At 42.8% G+C, this 23,153-nt stretch overlaps 1 protein-coding gene across 3 annotated transcripts in view; it reads left to right on the top strand.

The window, feature by feature from the left end:
* Window positions 1-23,153, top strand: part of LOC138960047 (nicotinamidase-like) — a 42,765-nt gene that overhangs the window by 13,514 nt on the left and 6,098 nt on the right. For all 3 annotated transcript variants that reach the window (XM_070331769.1, XM_070331768.1, XM_070331767.1), the window contains exons 2-5: window positions 11,028-11,166; window positions 21,031-21,190; window positions 21,768-21,982; window positions 22,520-22,673. In XM_070331769.1, coding sequence (XP_070187870.1) covers window positions 11,029-11,166; window positions 21,031-21,190; window positions 21,768-21,982; window positions 22,520-22,673 — 667 coding nt within the window. In that variant the 5' untranslated portion in view covers window position 11,028. The remainder of the gene's footprint in view (window positions 1-11,027; window positions 11,167-21,030; window positions 21,191-21,767; window positions 21,983-22,519; window positions 22,674-23,153) is intronic.

Genomic DNA, 23,153 nt, shown 5'->3' with positions numbered 1-23,153 from the left:
CTCACACAAACAAAACAAAGCCAAACAAGTCGCGTGAAGCGATATAAAGACATTTAGTCAAGATCAACAACACAAACCAATTATCGCCGAGACTACATTCAACCGATAACAATACCGAAGACCGATAGACAGGTCACGCTCGCCTCCGCGAAGCACGCGTCCGCAGTACTTACTGAACCTATTTCCTTTCATTCTGAGCATATTTTTAAAGTAAACATGACATATCTATGTATTTTTTAATTCAGGAGAAGATGAGGAATACAACGCAATCAATTTTCACGCGACTTGTTAAATCTGTTAGTGAAAAATCGATTTTAATGACAATTTTAATGAGCACACTCATTAATAAATTTTTAAGCCTCCAAGCTGAAATGCAATACCAAAGTCGGGGCTTCGTCGAAGATTACTTGACCAAACTTTCAACCAATTTGGTTAAAAAATGAGAGCGTGACAGTGCTGCCTCAACTTTCACAAAAAGCCGGATATGACGTCATCAAAGACATTTATAAACAAAATGAAAAAAACGTCTGGGGATATTATACTCAGGAACTCTCATCGGTCCGGTAGTTTTCTCTGAATCGCTGTACACACACACACACTCATACATACACACACCACGACCCTCATCTCGATTCCCCCTCTATGTTAAAACATTTAGTCAAACCTTGACTAAATGTAAAAACACAAACACTCAACAACAACAAAACATACCTGACGCTTTCGGTGGCAGTAGCGTCTTCGTTTTAAAGTCAGTATCTGCACTGTCCAGCGAGCCAATCCTAGTCTGGTTTGTCTTGGTCCCTTGTGTCCCATCACTCGCCCAATGTCGGTTATGATGGTGCTACAAGTGGAAATTCCGGGCACGATCGTCCAGTGGGAGACTCAGCTTTCGTCCTTTTTACATTTAGTCAAGTTATGACTAAATGTTTTAACATCGAGGGGGGAATCGAGACGAGGGTCGTGGTGTATGTGTGTGTGTGTGTGTGTGTGTGTGTGTGTGTGTGTGTGTGTGTGTGTGTGTGTGTGTGTGTGTGTAGAGCGATTCAGACTAAACTACTGGACCGATCTTTATGAAATTTGACATGAAAGTTCCTGGGTATGATATCCCCATACGTTTTTTTCATTTTTTTGATAAATGTCTTTGATGACGTCATATCCGGCTTTTCGTGAAAGTTGAGGCGGCACTGTCACGCCCTCATTTTTCCACCAAATTGGTTGAAATTTTGGTCAAGTATTGTTCGACGAAGCCCGGACTTCGGTATTGCATCTGCCATTATCTTAGTGCAATTATCCCAAACACGCTTTTCTGTACCTCTCTTCGTTTTAAGTTTCTGGGCGTGTTTTTAATCCAAACATATCATATCTATATGTTTTTTGGGATCAGGAACCGACAAGGAATAAGATGAAAGTGTTTTTAAAAGGATTTCGAAAATTTAATTTTGATCATAATTTTTATATTTTTAATTTTCAGAGCTTGTTTTTAATCCAAATATAACATATTTATATGTTTTTGGAATCAGGAAATGATGAAAAATAAGATGAACGTACATTTGGATCGTTTTATAAAAAAAAAAAAATTTTTTTTTACAATTTTCAGATTTTTAATGACCAAAGTTATTAATTAATTTTTAAGCCACCAAGCTGAAATGCAATACTTGTCCGGCCTTCGTCGAAGATTGCTTGGCCAAAATTTCAATCAATTTGATTGAAAAATGAGGGTATGACAGTGCCGCCTCAACTTTTACAAAAAGCCGGATATGACGTCATCAAAGACATTTATCGAAAAAATGAAAAACAATATCCGGGGATATCATTCCCAGGAACTCTCATGTAAAATTTCATAAAGATCGGTCCAGTAGTTTACTCTGAATCGCTCTACACACACACACGCACAGACACACACACACACACACACACACACACACACACACACACACACACACACACACACACACACACACACACACACACACACACACACCACGACCCTCGTCTCGATTCCCCCTCTATGTTAAAACATTTAGTCAAAACTTGACTAAATGTAAAAAAGGAAAAGAAAAAAGCTGTGGAATTATAAACATTACCATGACTTCAACTAAAACATCTTGCCCGAATAAGGAAGGGCTTCGCATAGGACACCTGAATATTAATCATTTATATAACAAAATGACTGATGTTTCAAATGTACTTTTTAATTCTGGAAAATGTGTTCATATGTTTGGTTTTTCTGAATCCAGACTATCAGATAATGTGTTAGACTCTGACATCATTGTTCCAGGATATAGTCTTATTCGTAATGATCCTGTTGGGACGAATGAAACAGGCATAACTGAAAACATTTATAAGTGAATCAGTTACATATAAACGACTACCTCATCTTGAGGTTCATGGAGTTGAATCAATATGGATTGAAGTTAAATTAAAAAGATCTCCGCCCTTACTGTTAGGATTTATTGATAGAAACCCTTCTGAAAGAGTAAATTGGGCAGATAACTTTACTATTATGATGGACTCTGCAACACTGGATTCAAAAGAAATCTTGCTCTTAGGAGATTTTAATATTGATTTACTGAAGCCACATACAAATTGGAATGATAAAATTAATAGCTTTGATTTGCAACAAATGGTTCAGTTACCCACTGGGGTCATGGCTGTTTCTAAAATTCTTATTGATCATATTTATGTGTCAGAAAAACAAAAGATTATTGAAACATGTGTTCCTATTTTATCCTGCAGTGATCATTATCCAGTGTGTCTTACCTGGTCAAGGAAAGGTATTAAAAAATCCTTAAAGCTGGACATAAAACTGTAACTTATCGTCGTTTCTCGCGTTTTAATACAACTGATTTTCTCTCTGATTTAATTCACAGTCCTCTTTCTAAAGTCTATAGCTTTCAGAATCCTGATAAAGCTTTGGAGCATTGATATAATATTTTTATTTCTATTTATGATAAACATGCACCACTAATTACACACAGAGTTAGACATATTGAGAAACCAAAGTGGCTTGATCAAGAAACAGAAGATGCTGCAAACCACAAGGATTATTTGAAAGCAAAGGGTGATTTTGAAGGATATAAACGGCAAAGAAATAATGTAAGTTCCCTAAAAAGAACAACTATTTAACTGAACTAGTGTCATCTAAACAAGATTCAAAATCAATTTGGAAAGCCATTAATTTATTAACAAACAAGCGTTCTAATTCACACCCTACTGCGATGAAAAATATTTCTGCTGATAAACTTAATTTACATTTTTCTACAGTGGGGCAAAAAGTTATTCCTATTGATAGAACACAAGAACATGATTTAAATACCTTAATAGATCATTGCAAATCCAGAAGAATAGAGGCAGAAATGCCGCTACAACACATGACTGTGTCTGAAGTTTACTTTGCACTTGTTCATCTCAAACAAACAGGAACCCGGGGTGTAGATAGAATAGACAGTAAAATATTGAAAATAGCTACTCCTGTAATCACAGACACCTTGACATACATTTACAACTTATGCATTCTTTCTTTCTTTATTTGGTGTTTAACGTCGTTTTCAACCACGAAGGTTATATCGCGACGAGGGAAAGGGGGGAGATGGGATAGGGGAAAGGGGGGGGGGAGATGGGATAGAGCCACTTGTTAAGTGTTTCTTGTTCACAAAAGCACTAATCATAAAATTGCTCCAGGGGCTTGCAACGTAGTACAATATATGACCTTACTGGGAGAATGCAAGTTTCCAGTACAAAGGACTAAACATTTCTTACATACTGCTTGACTAAAATCTTTACAAACATTGACTATATTCTATACAAGAACCACTTAACAAGGGTAAAAGGAGAAACAGAATCCGTTAGTCGCCTCATACGACATGCGGGGTGCAGAGAAAAAAGGATGTGGAAAAGAAGACTTTTGGTAAGTGAAATAAAGGTGATGGATCCAGTCAGGTAGAAATAAGACAACAAGAAAAGAATTGGAAAACTGCAGGGAATAGTAGGGAGAGTTTTCTTGGAAGGAAATATAGGTGAAAGGACTGGTAAGGCAGAAATAAGACAAAAGAAGAGAAGAAACAGAGCCGTTAGTCGCCTCTTACGACATGCTGGGTAGCATCGGGTAAATTCTTTCTAGTCCCAACCAGTATGGGACTCCCCCTAACCCGCGGGGGGTACTTATGCATTACCACCTCTTATTTTCCAACAGCATTTAAGCAAGCTAAGGTAATCCCTCTGTTTAAATCGGGTGATCCTTCTGATCCCTCTAATTACAGGCCTATTTCAATCCTGTCACCACTTTCAAAACCCTTTGAAAAACATTTTTGAGCCAATGTCAAAAGGTGCTGTCTGACAGCTTCGAAAATCAAAGTACACCCAAAGTAAAATGACTGGTGTTTTGAGTTGCTTAACACATTCAGTATATAGTTTCTAAAGGAGAAAAGGGAAAATCTTTCACAACGGCTGTGTTATTTGGCCGTTAAGTTGAGGCTTGACGAGTGTCTCTTGTGGCATGTAAGGACATAAACCTGATTTTTTCCATTTTTTTTCTAGAACTTTCATTTCTACTGAGCTCACATATGAGTATTGGGGTGTAGATTAAATATAATCAAGGTAAAAGCGCATAAAATGTGTATGTTAGCAACATGAATTCATTTATTGCTATCACAGTCACAAACGGTATGTGCTCCATACAAAAGTTCTTTAATTTGAGGTTTTCTCAGATATTGTTGAAGTCAAAGCTTTGAAACTTCACATACTTGTATGATTGTATAACCTCCAGACATGGTGAGAGAGTAGTTGACCTTCGTCACATTTCAAGGTCACGGCGGGGTCGTATTGGGTCAGAAAGTGATAAATTGGTATTTTCTCGAAAAGTTTTAAAGCAACAGCTTTTAAACGTCACACACTTCTTTGTTGAGATAATATCCAATCCTGATGCTCAATTTGGTTTACTCTTGTGAAATAGCAAGGTCATAGCAGGTCTGTCTTAATGAGGAGAAAAAAATGTATCATTGGTTTTTTTATGTTTTTGGGGCTACATCTTTGAAACTTCACAAATTTCCAGAGTTTGATAGCCTACACACATGATATAAATATGGGTGACCTTTGTCAAATGTCAAGGTCACGGTGGGGTTGTCTTCGGGTCAAAAAGGGAATAATTTGGAATTTTCTCAAAATGCTTTGTAGCGAAAGCGTTTAAACTTCCCATACTTCTATGTTTTGATGATATCCAAATATGATGCGAGTTTGGTTCTCCCTTGTCAAATATCAAGGTCATAGCAGGCCGTCTAAGGTGAACAAAAAGTAAAAAGTATCATTGTTTTGAATGTTTTGAGGGCTACATCTTTGAAACTTCAACATTTCCAGGGTTTGATGTCGCCCATAGATGATACAAATGAGACAATGACAAAAGGTGACGTTTTCATGTCAGTATGTCCCAAATGACATCACCAGTACATTTTTCATTCTATCTAATCTGTTTTCGTTCTATTTTTTCTAATAACATGCGTTAACAATTGATTGCCAACTGGAATGGAAGAGCACAAAAAGTGTAACTTGATATGTAGTTTCTCTAGAGGGAAAAACATCTTCCACTTTCATGTCAGTGTGTCCCATGCAACATACATTTGCCAAACAGCTATGTGTAAGTAGATTATTTGTTAGTGGTATAGAAAATACTGATCAACAATCAAAGTCAGTGTTCACATTCATTTTCTACCTATTTCTTATTTGTTTATTCTTTTGGCAATGGTGAAATGTCAGCAATCGTGTGTCATTCGGGACAGTAGACATGACACCTGACCTTTTGTCACTGTCTCAAATATGCGTCACATTTCAAGGTCACAGTGGGGTCATGAAATATATTCCCAGGACAAGAAAACGCCCTGACATGACGAAAGACTAGTTGACTCTGGTCAAATGTTAAAGACACAGTAAGCCTCCCGTAAACCATCACAGATACTGTCGGGCTTTTACACACAGTACAAACACCCTTTCATTTAAACACTCACCGCTTGAGAACATCCTAGGTGCCCTCCGTAAAGAGCGAGCAATTTTCAAAGAATTTATTTTTGCGTGGTTTGAGCCATCGTGAACCGTGTGATCCAGTTTCCCTTTTTCACAATGTAGTCGTCAGTTAGTAATTTGAATGCGACTCGATGTGAGCTTATCTGACTATGCACGAAACAAACGGCTGTGGTTCACAAGAACTCTAGCGATGGCTTTTGACTGTTTAGAGGAATCGGCGATAGGCATAAACCGTCGTCTGCTACGAGAACCACGACCTTGCGTGACCCTGCTTCCGGGCTTTTTTTTGTCAAACTTTAAAAATTTCGAATTGTACTGATCTTGTCTTGATGAAAAAAGAATTCTTTTATGATTTAAGAATGTTTGTGTAACAAGCTGTCAATTTATTATTTAGATTTTAAATGTTAGGTCTAGCGCCAAAACGCACCACGGTCCGATTGTCTCTGAGACAATCCGCAAAATTAATTCTGTAAAAATTGCTCGCTCTTTACGTAGGGCACCTGGGATGTTCCCGTTTAGTGAGCGTTCACATGGAAGGGTGTTTGTACTGTATGTAAAAGCCTGACAGTATCTGTGATGGTTTACGGGAGGCTTACTGTGCCTTTAAGGTTTGTAATGTTGGAGTCTTTTTTTTATTTTTTTTTATTTGTTGCCAAGCACATCATTGTGGGGCTTTTAATGAATAACATGCATCCGTCCACTCACAATATATTTTCTTTCATCCTTCAACATTTACCACTCAAAAAGTCTATAGTATTAAAATTCATGAAACAAATGAAAGGCATCTACGGATGTATAGATACATAATTGACCACACTCATTTGGAATACATTCTGACAATTCATTATAAAGACATCTTTAGAGAGACAGAGAGAGAGAGAGAGGAGAGAGATAGAGATAGAGGGAAAGAGAGAGAGTGAAAAAGGGGGGGGGGTCAGGGGGTAATGATGGTGGAGGTAACATTTACAATTGTTTTTATCAAAAAAAGTTACTAAATATTTGTCTTGGAACTTTTTAATCAAAAATAAATATTTCTGATCTGCAGTTGCCTTTCGAAGATAACAACAAGTCGCGTAAGGCGAAAATACAATATTTAGTCAAGTAGCTGTCGAACTCACAGAATGAAACTGAACGCAATGCCATTTTACTCGTAGCATCGTCAGGCCACCGCTCATGGCAAAGGCAGTGAAATTGACAAGAAGAGCGGGGTAGTAGTTGCGCTAAGAAGGATAGCACGCTTTTCTGTACCTCTCTTTGTTTTAACTTTCTGAGCGTGTTTTTAATCCAAACATATCATATCTATATGTTTTTGGAATCAGGAACCGACAAGGAATAAGATGAAAGTGTTTTTAAATTGATTTGGACAATTTAATTTTGATAATAATTTTTATATATTTAATTTTCAGAGCTTGTTTTTAATCCGAATATAACATATTTATATGTTTTTGGAATCAGCAAATAATGGAGAATAAGATAAACGTAAATTTGGATCGTTTTATAAATTTTTATTTTTTTTTACAATTTTCCGATTTTTAATGACCAAAGTCATTAATTAATTTTTAAGCCACCAAGCTGAAATGCAATACCGAACCCCGGGCTTTGTCGAAGATTACTTGACCAAAATTTCAACCAATTTGGTTGAAAAATTAGGGCGTGACAGTGCCGCCTCAACTTTCACGAAAAGCCGGATATGACGTCATCAAAGACATTTATCAAAAAAATGAAAAAAACGTATGGGGATTTCATACCCAGGAACTCTCATGTCAAATTTCATAAAGATCGGTCCAGTAGTTTAGTCTGAATCGCTCTACACACACACACACACACACACACACACACACACGCACGCACATACACCACGACCCTCGTTTCGATTCCCCCTCGATGTTAAAATATTTAGTCAAAACTTGACTAAATATAAAAAGAGGCATTGAAGCCTTGGTTTTCTTATAAATACTTGTGCACATTTTAGCAACCAAAGTTATACAGTTTAATTCTTTCAACAGAGCTGCATGCATTTTTCGATTTTTAACTCCAAACATGATTTCATGCACAGTTAACTTTATCTGTTTATCCAACTGTACCCAAATATAAAATTCAATTTGTTTCCAAAACTCAAGCACCACTGGTCCAAAGAAAAAAAAGTGTTCTATATAGTCAATGCTATTACTACAGTGTGAACAAATATTGTCTTCCACAACTTTTATTTTACATAACATAATATTTGTGGGGTAAATATTGTGAAGTAATTTCCATTGTAATACTCGTAGCCTTGTCTCTTTAACCGATTCAAAACTCATCAGCCAATCTTTCAAGCCGGATATGACGTCATCAAAGACATTTATCAAAAAAATGAAAAAAACGTTCGGGGATTTCATACCCAGGAACTCTCATGTCAAATTTCATAAAGATCGGTCCAGTAGTTTAGTCTGAATCGCTCTACACACACACACACACACACACACACACACACACACGCACAGACAGACACACATACACCACGACCCTCGTCTCGATTCCCCCCTCGATGTTAAAATATTTAGTCAAAACTTGACTAAATATAACAAGTCGCGTAAGGCGAAAATACAATATTTAGTCAAGTAGCTGCCCTTTTTCAGCAAGACCGTATACTCGTAGCATCGTCAGTCCACCGCTCATGGCAAAGGCAGTGAAATTGACAAGAAGAGCGGGGTAGTAGTTGCGCTAAGAAGGATAGCACGCTTTTCTGTACCTCTCTTTGTTTTAACTTTCTGAGCGTGTTTTTAATCCAAACATATCATATCTATATGTTTTTGGAATCAGGAACCGACAAGGAATAAGATGAAAGTGTTTTTAAATTGATTTCGAAAAAAAAATTTTGATAATAATTTTTATATATTTAATTTTCAGAGCTTGTTTTTAATCCGAATATAACATATTTATATGTTTTTGGAATCAGCAAATGATGGAAAATAAGATAAACGTAAATTTGGATCGTTTTATAAATTTTTATTTTTTTTTACAATTTTCCGATTTTTAATGACCAAAGTCATAAATTAATTTTTAAGCCACCAAGCTGAAATGCAATACCGAACCCCGGGCTTCGTCGAAGATTACTTGACCAAAATTTCAACCAATTTGGTTGAAAAATGAGGGCGTGACAGTGCCGCCTCAACTTTCACGAAAAGCCGGATATGACGTCATCAAAGACATTTATCAAAAAAATGAAAAAAACGTTCGGGGATTTCATACCCAGGAACTCTCATGTCAAATTTCATAAAGATCGGTCCAGTAGTTTAGTCTGAATCGCTCTACACACACACACAGACACACACACAGACACACACACAGACACACGCACATACACCATACCCTCGTTTCGATTCCCCCTCGATGTTAAAATATTTAGTCAAAACTTGACTAAATATAAAAAGGGTCCCTGCCTGAACGTTATAACATTTAGAGGGTCACCTAGAATCCGTCCTGATTGGTCAACAAGCCATATGGGGCACTGAATTGGTAATAACAGTACATGTAGTAGTAGCAGCGCTACTGGGACTCAAGGCGGCTGCTACGTTTGCTTATGTCTAAGCTCTGTGTCCGTGTCGTTATTACACCCCCGGTATAGTTACACCCCCGGTATAGAGGTGTGTATAGGTTTCGGTCGATGTGTTTGTTTGTTTGTTTGTTTGTGTGTTTGTGTGTTTGTGTTCGCATATAGATCTCAAGAATGAACGGACCGATCGTCACCAAACTTGGTGAACAGGTTCTATACATTCCTGAGACGGTCCTTACAAAAATTGGGACCAGTCAAACACACGGTTAGGGAGTTATTGGTGGATTAAGATTCTACAAGGACTTATAGAGGGACATCTTAATGGTCAAAGGGAAATAACCATTCTCACTCAGTCACTGCCACCAACTGAGAAGGTTATTTCCCTTTGACGGGGGTGTTTTTCCTACCTCGGAGGAATTTCTTGTTATCTGCATGTCTTTGTGTCTGTGTCTGCATGTCTTTGTGTCTGTGTCTGCATGTCTTTGTGTCTGTGTCTGCATGTCTTTGTGTCTTTGTGTCTGCATGTCTTGTGTCTGTGTCTGCATGTCTTTGTGTCTTTGTGTCTGTGTCTGCATGTCTTGTGTCTGTGTCTGCATGTCTTTGTGTCTGTGTCTGCATGTCTTGTGTCTGTGTCTGCATGTCTTTGTGTCTGTGTCTGCATGTCTTTGTGTCTGTGTCTGCATGTCTTTGTGTCTTTGTGTCTGTGTCTGCATGTCTTTGTGTCTGTGTCTGTGTCTGCATGTCTTTGTGTCTGTGTCTGCATGTCTTTGTGTCTGTGTCTGTGTCTGTGTCTGCATGTCTTTGTGTCTGTGTCTGTGTCTGCATGTCTTTGTGTCTGTGTCTGTGTCTGCATGTCTTTGTGTCTTTGTGGCGGCTGTGTCTGCATGTCTGTGCGTCTTTGTGTCTGTGTCTGCATGTATGTGTGTCTGTGTCTGCATGTTCGTATGCTACACAGGAAGCGTGCACCCCTAGTGAGGGGACAAAGACATTGCGGAGACGCAAGGCGACACGTGTGTGTACGTCAGTAGTGTATCTATCTGTCTGTCTGTCTCTCTGTTTGTCTGTCTGTTTGTCTTCCTGTCTGTCTGTCTGTCTGTTTGTGTGTCTGTCTGTCTCTCTGTCCGTCTCTATGTGTGCCTGTGCTTGTATAACAATGTGTGCATGTCTGTTTGTGTACGTGTGTCTCTGTGTCTGTCTGTCTGTCTGTCCGTCTGTCTGTCCGTCTCTTTGTGCCTCTGTTCCTGTATAACAATATGAATATGTCTGTTTGTGTACTTGTGTCTGTGTCTGTCTGTCTGTCTGTCTGTCCGTCCGTCCGTCTCTGTTCGTCTCTCTGGGTGCCTGTGCCTGTATAACAATGTGTGCAGGTCTGTTTGTGGCTCTGTGTCTGTCTGTCCATATGTCTGTCTGTCCGTTTCTCAGTCCCTCTCACTTTGTCCCTGTGCCTGTATACCAATATGTGCATGTGTGTTTGTCACAGAATGCTGGTGTTGCTGACCATAACAGCAGCGCTAGCGGGGACGCAGACAGTGCGCGGACACCAGGCGGCGCTGCTCATCATAGATGTACAGGACTGCTTCCTGCCCCGAGGCAGCTTGGCCGTCAGCGACGGAGATCAGGTCAGTTAAAGGCACAGTAAGCCTCCCGTAAACCATCACAGAGCTCCCCGAGCGTCTACATAGAGTACAAGCATACTTCCATTTGAACGCTCACCGAACGGGAACATCCTGGCTGCTTTCTGTCGAGCGTGAGAAATGTTCAAAGAATTTATTTTCGTGGACTTGGGCTGCTACAACAATGGCGCCTCGTTTTGGTGCTGGGCGGCTGTTATGACACCAGAAATCACGCCCGGACAGTAAGCTTCCCGTAAACCATCACAGATACTGTCAGGCTTTTACACACAGTACAAACACGCTTCCATTTGAACACTCACCGAACGGGAACATCCTAGGTGCCCTACGTAAAGAGCGAGCAATTTTCAAAGAAATAATTTTTCGGATTGTCTCCATCTCAATCGGACCCATCCTGAACTCAGGTCAAAACATCTTGAACACGCGGCCAGTACTGACAACTGGCCTTGACACGGAACGATTCAAGGGGGGCAATCTCAGTCATCTGAAAGAGGGAAATCCAAACGCAATCCGCCTTGTTCGATTTTATGGGCTTGGACGATAAAGAAAAATAAGAAAAGCAAAAGCTGGAGTCCAGTCTGGACGAAACTGCTATCAAGAACGCAGAATTGATTTTTTCTGAGTTTTTTTTAGCCGTAAGCGCCATGTTTATCGGAGCAGGAAACTCTTCCAGAGTGAGGCCCCTTTGTTGGTTTCACTGCGGTGAACAGCAGTTATGAGAAATTCGAAATGAGAAATGGCGCTTACGGCTAAAAAAAAAAAAACTCAGAAAAAATCAATTGGCGATAGCCGTGGAGCGATGATTATCAGAATGATTCGGACCGTGGTGCGTTTTGGCGCTAGACCTAACTTTTAAAATCTAAATAATAAATTCTCAGCTTGTTACACAAACATTCTTAAATCATAAAAGACTTCTTTTTTCATCAAGACAAGATCAGTACAATTCGAAGTTTTGAAAGTTTGAAAAGCCCGAAAGCAGGGTCACGCAAGGTCGTGATTTTCGTAGCAGACGACGGGTTATAGGCAGTCAAAAGCCATCGCTAGAGTTCTTATGAATCACATTCGTTTTTTTCGTGAAAAGTCAGAGGTACATAACGTGCTATTGCAGATAAGCTCACAGCGAGCCCCATTCAAATTACAAACTGACGACTGCATTGTGAAAAAGGGAAACTAGATCACACGGGTTCACGATGGCTCAGGGGTAAGATAAACCACGCAAAAATAAATTCTTTGAAAATTGCTCGCTCTTTACGTAGGGCACCTAGGATGTTCCCGTTTGGTGAGCGTTCAAATGGAAGGGTGTTTGTACTGTGTGTAAAAGCCTGACAGTATCTGTGATGGTTTACGGGAGGCGTACTGTGCCTTTAACCTTCGCCCGTCCGGGTTATCGACTACACACGGAAGTCGTGCGGACCCATACTTCTCATTTCCTTCTTTCCACCACAAGGCTGATTCCTTAGCGCGGTGTGGTGGTTTGAGTGCCTCGATGACCCGGAGAGCTATGCCAGCGGGAGTGTAAACTCCTGGTAGGGCCACCCAAGCTGGACAGGTCAGAGGGTAATTCAGCCACCTCTCCCCGAGGCTAATGGGGTATGAGAAGGATCACTCAGACAAAAAACCAAGGACGGGGGACGTTCTGCAGCCATGGACGGCAAGTCTCCTACGACAAGGAAAAGTCTGAGAAGAAGCCACTGCTGAAGACGGATGCGCTGGGCCAAAGTGCGCGTAACGACAGTGCAACGCATTTCACTCCCATGATGGACAACGACGATTCAACACGTGATGGTGCTCTGCCTGTGGAGTCCCCCCGGGCTGGTAGAGTGCCGGGCCCTATGCCTCAAAGGGGCCCAACCCAAGCTACAGGAGGTCACCCCGTCCCGCCGCGAGGAGCCAGGCTACGGAGGCGGAGGGTAAATGCTACTGGCCAAAGAAGAACAACAAGCGCGCAGGAGACTCCTCGACCGCTGAACATTCTTCAATGGAATGCGGAAGGAGTGTACAACAAAAAGCTTCCTCTCACTGAAAGACTGTATGCCGACAATATTGATGTAGCCTGTATCCAAGAAACGCACCTGAATCCGAACCACCGGTTCACCATCAGAGGATACCAAACCTGCAGACAGGACAGAGAAGGAAGACACAAAGGAGGAGTGCTGATGCTCATCAAGAACAGTATACCAGCACAAGAAATCAAAGTGGACACAAATCAGCAAGCTGAAGTCCAAGGAGTCAAAATCACAGTGGACCGCTCTGTCATTACCATCTACAACCTGTACTGCCCCCCAGACAAAGAACTTTCCTTGCAGTATCTGGAAAATCTACCAGCCGAGAGCTGTTTGGTTGTTGGCGATTTCAACAGCCACTCAACTTGTTGGGGCTACGAGGAGACGGACAGAAGAGGAGAGGAAGTGGAGGACTGGCAGATCGACGCTCAAATGATACTGCTGAACGATCCAGAAGACCCACCCACCTTCTTCTCACGCAGGTGGCTGTCGACTTCCACCCCAGACCTTGCCTTTGCAACTGATGACCTCTCCAAGAAAACCACAAGAGGGATACTGAGCCAGTTAGGAGGCAGCGACCACCGGCCAGTGAAGCTGGCCATCAACTTGCAGTACAGGCCACAGAACAGTACAACGTTTCCAAGATGGAACTACAAGAAGGCAGACTGGAACATATTTGCGAGCCTCACAGACCTCTACACCAGGGGCCTGAAGACAGACGACCTGAACATCAACCGGGTCACCAGGAACTTCAACCAGGCCATCCTGAAAGCAGCTTCAGAAACAATCCCACGGGGCGCACGCAAGAACTACAGGCCCTACTGCACGGAAGAGCTTCAGGAGATTGAGGATGAAGTCAGCAGTATCAGAGAAGAAGTGGGGGAGAACCCCTCTGTTGACAACAACATCACCCTGAAAGCAGCCACTGCCAAGTACAGGAGAGCCTACCTCCAAGCAGCAAGATCAAGCTGGAGGGAGAAGACGGAGAAGCTGAACCTAGAAAGGGACAGCAACAAGCTGTGGAAGCTGACGAAAGCCATGAACGGCGAAGACACAAGAGCAGCGACAATCACCATCTCGCAGGGCCAAGAGTTGCTGACAGGTAGAAAGGCTGCCAACCTTTTCATTGACAACTACGAGAAAGTCAGCAACATCACTGTACCAGAAGAAAGAAGAGCAGAGATACATGAGGAGAGAAGAACCTCCAATGAGCATCAGCCAGAGGAACACATGAACAAGCCGTTCAACGATCAGGAGCTGGCAGATGCCATGAAAGCCTTGCATGAAAGAAGGTCGCCAGGGCCAGACAAGATCACCAACGAGATGCTTCTACATTTAGGCACAAGGGCAAAAACACAGCTACTGAAGCTCTACGACAACAGCTGGAAGACTGGCCATGTCCCGCAAGTCAGCCGAGAAGCTGATATGGTCCCGATCCACAAGAAGGGCAAAGACCGAGCGAAGGTGGACTCATACAGACCCATCAGCCTCACTAGCTGCGTGGGCAAACTCATGGAACGGCTGATCAACACCAGGCTCACTTGGCATCTGGAGAAGAACAACACCTTTTCTCCAGAACAGGCCAGCTTCAGGCAACATCGCTCGACCGAGGACCAGGTGTCATACATCGCCCAGAAGATCGAAGATGGCTACCAGGACAAGAAACACACTCTGACGATCTGGATTGACATGGAGAAGGCCTTTGACAAGGTCTGGAAGGAAGGGCTGAAGCTGAAGCTCCAGAAGAGTGGCGTGGCCGGATGTATGTTCCAGTGGGTTTGCCAGTACTTGAACAACAGGAAAGCAAAAGTCCATGTAAGCGGGCAGTACAGCCGGAAGAAGACGCTGAAAGACGGAGTCCCACAGGGTGGAGTCCTCAGCCCCACCTTGTTCCTAGTCTTCATCAACGACATCGTCAAGGACCTCCCTCCCCCCCTCTCCCGCAGTGGGGCACTGCGGTTATGAAATTAAAGGTCCCTCCTGTTTTTGGAACCGCAGGAGCTTTCTAGTTTGCTGTTAGGTAGATTTTTGGTTCCTCTTTCCTGTCATGCTCTCTTTTTCTTCATGAATTCTTTTCTTTTTTCTGCCTTCTTGCTCATTCACCTGTATTTTTTCCAAAAATCTCTTCTCGCCGCTTGTCTCGCGATTCATGTATTGTTTAATCTGTTAGTGTTCTGATGTAAGTCCAGCAGTAGATAGGTTAAGCCTATTTTAACATACTGGAAACTGGTAATCTTCCAGTAGGTATTAATTTAGTTTTACTAAAGCCTGCTGGGACACAAGTAATGGGTTAGTGCATTTGTAAACAGGAATCGCTTGACAAGTGGCCCCCTTCATCCCCCCCTTCCTCGTCCTGATATGGCTCTGCGTAGTCGGCTGGACGTTAAGCAACAAATAAACAAACAAATAAACAAAAGGACCTCCCTCGAAATGTCCATGGAACCATCTACGCGGACGATCTTGCACTCTGGTGCTCGGAGGAGCACATCACAACAGCAAACTACAGGATGCAAGAGGCGCTGAAAGTGCTTGAGGACTGGACAAAGAAGTGGCTCGTCAACATCAACACCAGGAAGACCACTTACACGATCTTTAGTCTGTCCCCGAAAGAACTGAAGGCCAACCTCAAGCTCTGCGGACAGACGCTGCAGATTGACAACACCCCCACGTACCTTGGCGTGACCTTTGACAGGCGACTCACCTGGAAACAGCAGACAGAGAAAGTCGAAGCCAGAGCCAAGCTAAGGTTAGCACTAATGAAAAAGCTAACTGGCACAACGTGGGGCGCAGATGCAGCAATCCTCAAGAAGATGTACGTGGGCAGCGTCAGACCAGTACTTGAGTACGGAGTGACGGCATGGGGCACAGCAGCCAAGTCAAATTTTGACAGAGTCAGCAAGGTGCAGAACCAGGCGGCCAGAATCATCACTGGCGCCATGCGGTCAACCCCTATCCAAGAGCTGGAAAACATCATGGGCCTTGAGCCCATGGAAGACAGAAGGGACACCAAACTCCTCACCCAGGCAGCTAAATTCAAACGACTGCCAACTCACCCCATGAAAGACAGACTGTGCCAACCAACAAAAGGAAGACTGAAGAGAGGAAGCTTCATCCACCAGACGAGGGTGTTGGAAAGGAGACACCAAGATAACCTGGACCAGCAACCCAAAGATATCCCCCAATTCCTTGAAAACCCAAGCTGGAGTGATGAAGGAAGACCCCAGATACGCTGCAGTATTCCTGGCGTTGGCAAGAAAGACTCCCACAGCTGTGCTGAACTGAAGTCTCTCACCATTGAACACATCCACAACTCCTACCCCCAACGCCAATGGACTCATGTATACACTGACGGATCTGCCGACCAGGCTGTCAGAAGTGGTGGTGCTGGAATCTACATAAAGTACCCAGGAGGTCGAGAAGAAGAACACATCTCCCTCGCTACCGGCCTCTACTCCACCAACTTCAAGGCTGCAGCAGTAGCGCTCCAGACAGGTGCAGCCCACATTGAGCACAGTCCACTCTCCTCCAACAACGTTGTGTTCTTCAGCGACGCAAAGTCAGTCCTGCAGGCCTTAGACACGGCCAGAGACAAAGAACTGAATGACCTGTCATCCGCCTTGACCTCCCTGTGCAGAGCCCACACAGTCGTGCTGCAATGGGTCCCCTCTCACTGCAACATACTAGGCAACGAAGCCGCAGATACTCTGGCAAAGGAGGGCACTACGAAGGACCAGAATGACAGATCAACCACCTTCAAAGAAGCCAAGACCATCATCAAGGCCAAGCAACACAAAAAGTGGTTGCAGCAGCACCCACACTTCAACAAAAACGACTCCTTTCACCTGCTCACAAGGTCTGAGCAGGTCCTCATATTCAGGCTGCGGACAGACCACAACCGAATGAACCACCACCTTTTCACCAAGTTCAGAATTGGCCAGTCAGACCAGTGCCCTTGTCAATCAGGCAGCATGACAACGGAACACCTGCTGCAGACTTGCCCACTACACGATGGCCTCAGGAGCCAGATCTGGGAGGAGGCGACCACGGTGCAAGGGAAGCTCTATGGCAGTCTGGACGACCTACAGCGCACGGCAACATTTGCGCGGGGAACCGGCGTTTCCATCTGAGTGATCGACAAGAAGAAGAAGAAGATTTCCTTCTTTGAGAAACATGGGTCCGCACGGCTCCACGATGTTTGTAGTCTAAATATGACCTCTTTTTACATTTAGTCAAGTTATGACTAAATGTTTTAACATCCAGGGGGGAATCGAGACGAGGGTCGTGGTGTATGTGCGTGTGTCTGTGTGTGTGTGTGTGTGTGTGTGTAGAGCGATTCAGACTAAACTACTGGACCGATCTTTATGAAATTTGACATGAGAGTTCCTGGGTATGAAATCCCCGAACGTTTTTTTCATTTTTTTGATAAATGTCTTTCATGACGTCATATCCGGCTTTTCGTGAAAGTTGAGGCGGCACTGTCACGCCCTCATTTTTCAACCAAATTGGTTGAAATTTGGTCATTAAAAATCTGAAAATTGTAAAAAAAAATATTTTTTGTATGAAACGATCCAAATTTACGTTCATCTTATTTTCCATCATTTGCTGATTCCGAAAACATATAAATATGTTATATTTGGATTAAAAACAAGCTCTGAAAATTAAATATATAAAAATTATTATCAAAATTAATTTGCCGAAATCAATTTAAAAACACTTTCACCTTATTCCTTGTCGGTTCCTGATTCCAAAAACATATAGATATGATATGTTTGGATTAAAAACACGCTCAGAAAGTTAAAACGAAGAGAGGTACAGAAAAGCGTGCTATCATTCTCAGCGCAACTACTACCCCGCTCTTCTTGTCAATGTCACTGCCTTTGCCGTGAGCAGTGGACTGACGATGTACTACGAGTACACGGTCTTGCTGCATTGAATTGCGTTCAGTTTCATTCTGTGAGTTCGACAGCTACTTGACTAAATGTTGTATTTTCGCCTTACGCGACTTGTTTTGTTCATTACTTCTCGCTGAAATTTTAGGACATAAGAGCTTTTTAGGTGCCTGAGGCATTCTTAAAAGCTCATTAATAATGTCCAACTAGTTTAAGAGATATTTGCAATTAAACACCCTTCTGGGTCCACACGGACCCACGACCACCGGCGAAGGTTAAATGGATAGATGCCTGAAAGCCCAAGGGAGTCTATCATATTCCTCAGGCTAGTCCCCTTAATAGGCTTAACCTTGTGTGCCTGTAGGACTTTCAATATTCATTGAACACACGCAGCTGGATTTGAGAAGTTCAGTAACTTAAAGTGTCAACATAACCCAGTTAAAATGTTAACAAGAGGAATCCATTCCAACATACCCCATTTACATTGTCTGGCGCTGTAGTTCTAGTGGAATTTAGTCTGCACAGTAAAACTTGAAGACACTTCCACAGGGATTCAGTCTCGACTTAACTCAATTACACTTTGAAGGAAAAAAATAGGGTCGGTCGGGGAAACAGAAACATGGAACTTTTTTTTCTTTGCCCACCTGTCATCGCTATCAGTAACCACTATTGCTATTGTGACGTGGCCATTTAGGAATAAAAAAAACCATATATACTGTTCAAAAAAAGAAACGCATAGCTTGTAATATTTGGATAATTTAGTTATATGGCTACAAGGATATCCACCAAACTGCAGAAAATGTTTATCTGGTCGTCGACCTTTCGTCCATTGCCACAAGTGAGCTCTGCACGTGACGCATGCGTTATCAGTGGCTACAATGTCAAAATTGCTCATTTGGCATGACCACTCGTCATGCTTCAGTGTAATCTCGTGAAACTCGGGGAATATTGAGCTCTCACCATGTCTTCCAAAACCCATAAAAGCGGATTGTTCGCCACAAAGAAATCAGACGACAATTCAGCGACGAAAGATGGCCCGATTGAGCAGAGAAGACCGCCAAATTGCATTGGGTCGTTTACAAGCAGGCCAAAGTCAAAGTGCAATCGCCAGGCACTTCCACGTGTCCCAGAGCACCATCAGTAGACTGTGGGTCAGGTTTCAAGCCACTGGCTCCGTTGCTGACTTGCCACGAGCGGGAAGACCAAGGGCGACAACTGCTGCTCACGACTGCTTCATACGGCTCCGCCACCTCCGGAATCGTTTCCTGTCGGCCTCATCTTCTGTCCAGGCTCTCCCCGGGCCACACCGATTATCGGACCAGACCGTGCGGAACCGCCTGCATGAAGCTGGTTTGAGAGCTCGCAGACCTCACAGAGGAGCTGTCCTCACCCGCCGCCATCGCCAGAACCGAGTGCAGTGGGGCAACCAGCACCTTCGCTGGACCGTCCGGAATCACTGGAGACACGTGTGGTTCAGCGACGAGTCCTACTTCCTGCTCCAGCGACATGATGGTCGGAGGAGGGTCTACCGGAGAGTAAACGAACGTTACGCGCCCAACTGTGTGGATGAGGCACCCGTTCATGGTGGTGGAGGTGTCATGGTGTGGGGGGCGATCAATACCGCTGGAAGGAGCACCCTGGTGCACGTCCAAGGGCGCATAACTGCCCAGCGATACGTGGAGGAAATTCTGCGCCCACACGCCCTTCCTCTTCTGGCTGACCAGGATGCCATATTCCAGCAGGACAACGCTCGCCCGCACACAGCACGACTCACCACCCAGTTCCTCACCGACCACCATGTCCAGGTGCTTCCCTGGCCATCCATGTCGCCAGACATGAACCCGATAGAACACCTCTGGGATGAATTGGACAGACGTGTGCGCAGGCGAGAAGAAGCGCCGGCAAATCACCGCGATCTATTGCAGGCACTTCAGGAGGAGTGGGACACCATCCCACAGCAAGATATCCGGCATCTGATCCAGTCCATGCCCAGAAGGTGCCGGGCAGTTGTTGCTGCTCAAGGCAGTCACACCCCCTACTGACTTGACAGCCTCGGCACCCAATCGTATTGATTGACTGATTGATTTGAAGATGCAAATGAACTGTGTGTGCATTCAACTGTGTCCATACCAAATTTCAAACAAATAATCTAAATATTGGATTTTCTGTTAATTTTTTCGAAAAATAAAACAAATTTGGCAAGTAGCAACTATGCGTTTCTTTTTTTGAACAGTATATATTTTATATATATTTTACCAAATGTTAAAAAGTAAACGTTCCGATCATCGACCTCTCTTGTTGTTGTTTTTATGATCGCCCTAAAGTTTTGTGTGAATATTTGTTTGCCTGTTCACTTAAAAGACCGTTGGACTGTGAATGTATTGTTTTGTTAATAACAAACGTTCCAACAACCTACCTTTCTTGTTGTTTTTTATCCAAAAACATATAGCCTGCTAACGTTCCAAAGACCATTTTGACGATGTGCTTGTGAATGTTTTGTTTTCTTAAAAAGTAAACGTTCCGATCACTGACCTTTGTTGTTGTTCTTTTTATTGTCGCCCTTTTGGATCAAGTTTCTGACGAATCTGACCATCAAATGTTCAAGGGTTATTGGCTGGGCTGCATTATAGACACGAACCTGAAGTGATAAACTCGAAAATGCCTCGTAACAATGCCCAACTGACATCGCTATCATTGACCACTATTGTGTTCCAGATGATCGAACTTGAAGCAAAGACCTGTACGCGTACGTGTAAATATTGCGTCACCCGTGACTCACTTTCTTTCTTCAATGGTTCCAAATGCATACGTTGTTTTGCTCCCACCAAGACTGCAGATCTTGGCTAACGCGTGACGTTAAAATTAGATTTGATGACGTTACCCGTACGTACACGTTCCCGTACACGTGCTGAAAAGTTGCACATCTAGATCTGTCTAATATTGTCTTGCTTTTCCATCAGGTGATTCCAGTGATCAACAAGCTGAGAGAGGACTTCAAGGATGCGTTCAGTCTGGTAGTGTTGAGTCAGGACTGGCACTGTCCAGACCACGTTTCATTCGCCAGCCAGCATCCTGGATTCAACCCCTACAGCGTCGTCAACCTCACCTACAATGCTGACGGTAAGCGACTTGGATTTCTGACTGTGTCTGTGTGTGTTCCTTGGGTCTTTTGTCTGTCTGACATACAATTTATGTGTAAGTGAATCTCTGTCTGCGTCTGTCTAGCTGGCTGGCTGGCTGGTTCTCTCTCTCTCTATGATTGAATTTATATTTATATATGATTGCATTTTTTTATGGGCGTCTGTCTTTATGTGTTGTATAAAAGGACAGGTTGGAAGAATAGGCTTTGCCTAAAACCTTTATCCTTTTGTAATAAAGTTCTGAGTCTGAGTCTCTCTCTCTCTCTCTCTCTCTCTCTCTCTCTCTCTCTCTCTCTCTCTCTCTCTCTCTCTCTCTCTTTCTCTCTGTCTCTCTGTCTCTTTAATTCTCTTTCTCTCTCTCTGTCTCTCTCTGTCTGTCTGTCTGTCTGTCTGTCTCTCTCTCTCTCTCTCTCTCTCTCTCTCTCTCTCTCTCTCTCTCTCTCTCTCTCTCTCTCTCTCTCTCTCTCTCTCTCTCTCTCTCTCTCTCTCTCTCTCTCCAAACAGCCTTCTCTCCAAATGTGTTACGAAGCTGATTCAATTAATCCGTTTGTGTGCAGGTGCATTATGCCATGGAGCTTCTGTACCCAGTAATTTCCCCTACGCCGTTGACTGCAGTAACCAACCCGGATCCAAACTGCGGGTGGTGCAGCAGACCCTGTGGCCAGACCATTGCATCCGAAACGTCACTTCCGGTGGCACTTCCGCTGAGTTCTCTCCCTTGCTGACGATGAAGGACTCGGATGTCGTAGTGCGGAAGGGTTATCTGTGTGGGGTGAGTGTTTATTCAGGTTGTCTACTTTAGCTGAAAACTTCTTATAACTGGAATCAACATCAGCAGCAGAATCATCGTCATTGTGTTCGTCACCATCAGAAGAAGCATTGTCGTCGTCATCATCATTGCCATTGTTGACGTCGTCGTCATCGTCATTATCATCTTCATCTTCATCATTATCATCGTCGTCGTCGTCGTCGTTATAGTCGTCGTCGTCTTCTTAGAACATGGATAGAATCTGTTCTTGTTTAGTACTGCTTGAAAATTAAGGGATTGTTCTGTTTTTCAAACATCCACGAATACCTTGGTATGTATTTAAAGCTGAAAGATCATGTGAATTGACTTTCAATCTTCAAGAAACGATTTTTATTGGTGTGTGGTTGTTTTTTGTGTGTGGGTGTTTTTGTGTGTGTGGTGTTTGTTGTTGTTTGTTTGTTTGTGTTTTTAAATTAGAAATGATATTTCTTTTAAATGCAAAAATTCAGTTTGAACAAAAACAGTATTTTTCAAACTATATTTGTCCTGTTTGCTTTTCAGGTAGATTCCTATTCAGCATTTTTTGACAATGGGGGTTTCCGGCAGACGGAGCTAAACGGGATACTAAAGGAACACAACATAGATCTAGTGGTCGTCACAGGGTTGGCATTAGACTACTGCGTCTATTACACGTCCAAGGATGCACACGCGCTGGGTATGTATGTGTATGAATGTTATCCACACCAGGGCAAATACAAATGGCTGGTATATGCTATATGGCGAAATAAATTCTTGTTCTCTCTCTCTCTCTCTAGTGTCTTCTAAACAAGATTCAAAATCAATTTGGAAAGCCATTAATTTATTAACAAACAAGCGTTCTAATTCACACCCTACTGCCATGAAAAATATTTCTGCTGATAAACTTAATTTACATTTTTCTACAGTGGGGCAAAAAGTTATTCCTATTGATAGAACACAAGAAAATGATTTAAATACCTTAATAGATCATTGCAAATCTAAGAAAATAGAGGCAGAAATGCCGCTACAACACATGACTGTGTCTGAAGTTTACTTTGCACTTGTTCATCTTAAACAAACAGGAACCCGGGGTGTAGATAGAATAGACAGTAAAATATTGAAAATAGCTGCTCCTGTAATCACAGACACCTTGACATACATTTACAACTTATGCATT

The sequence above is a fragment of the Littorina saxatilis genome, linkage group LG2 (assembly GCF_037325665.1).
Source record: "Littorina saxatilis isolate snail1 linkage group LG2, US_GU_Lsax_2.0, whole genome shotgun sequence".
Classification (NCBI taxonomy): domain Eukaryota; kingdom Metazoa; phylum Mollusca; class Gastropoda; order Littorinimorpha; family Littorinidae; genus Littorina; species Littorina saxatilis.
Note: the sequence above shows the minus strand (reverse complement) of the source record. Positions and strands in the feature narration are given on the sequence as shown.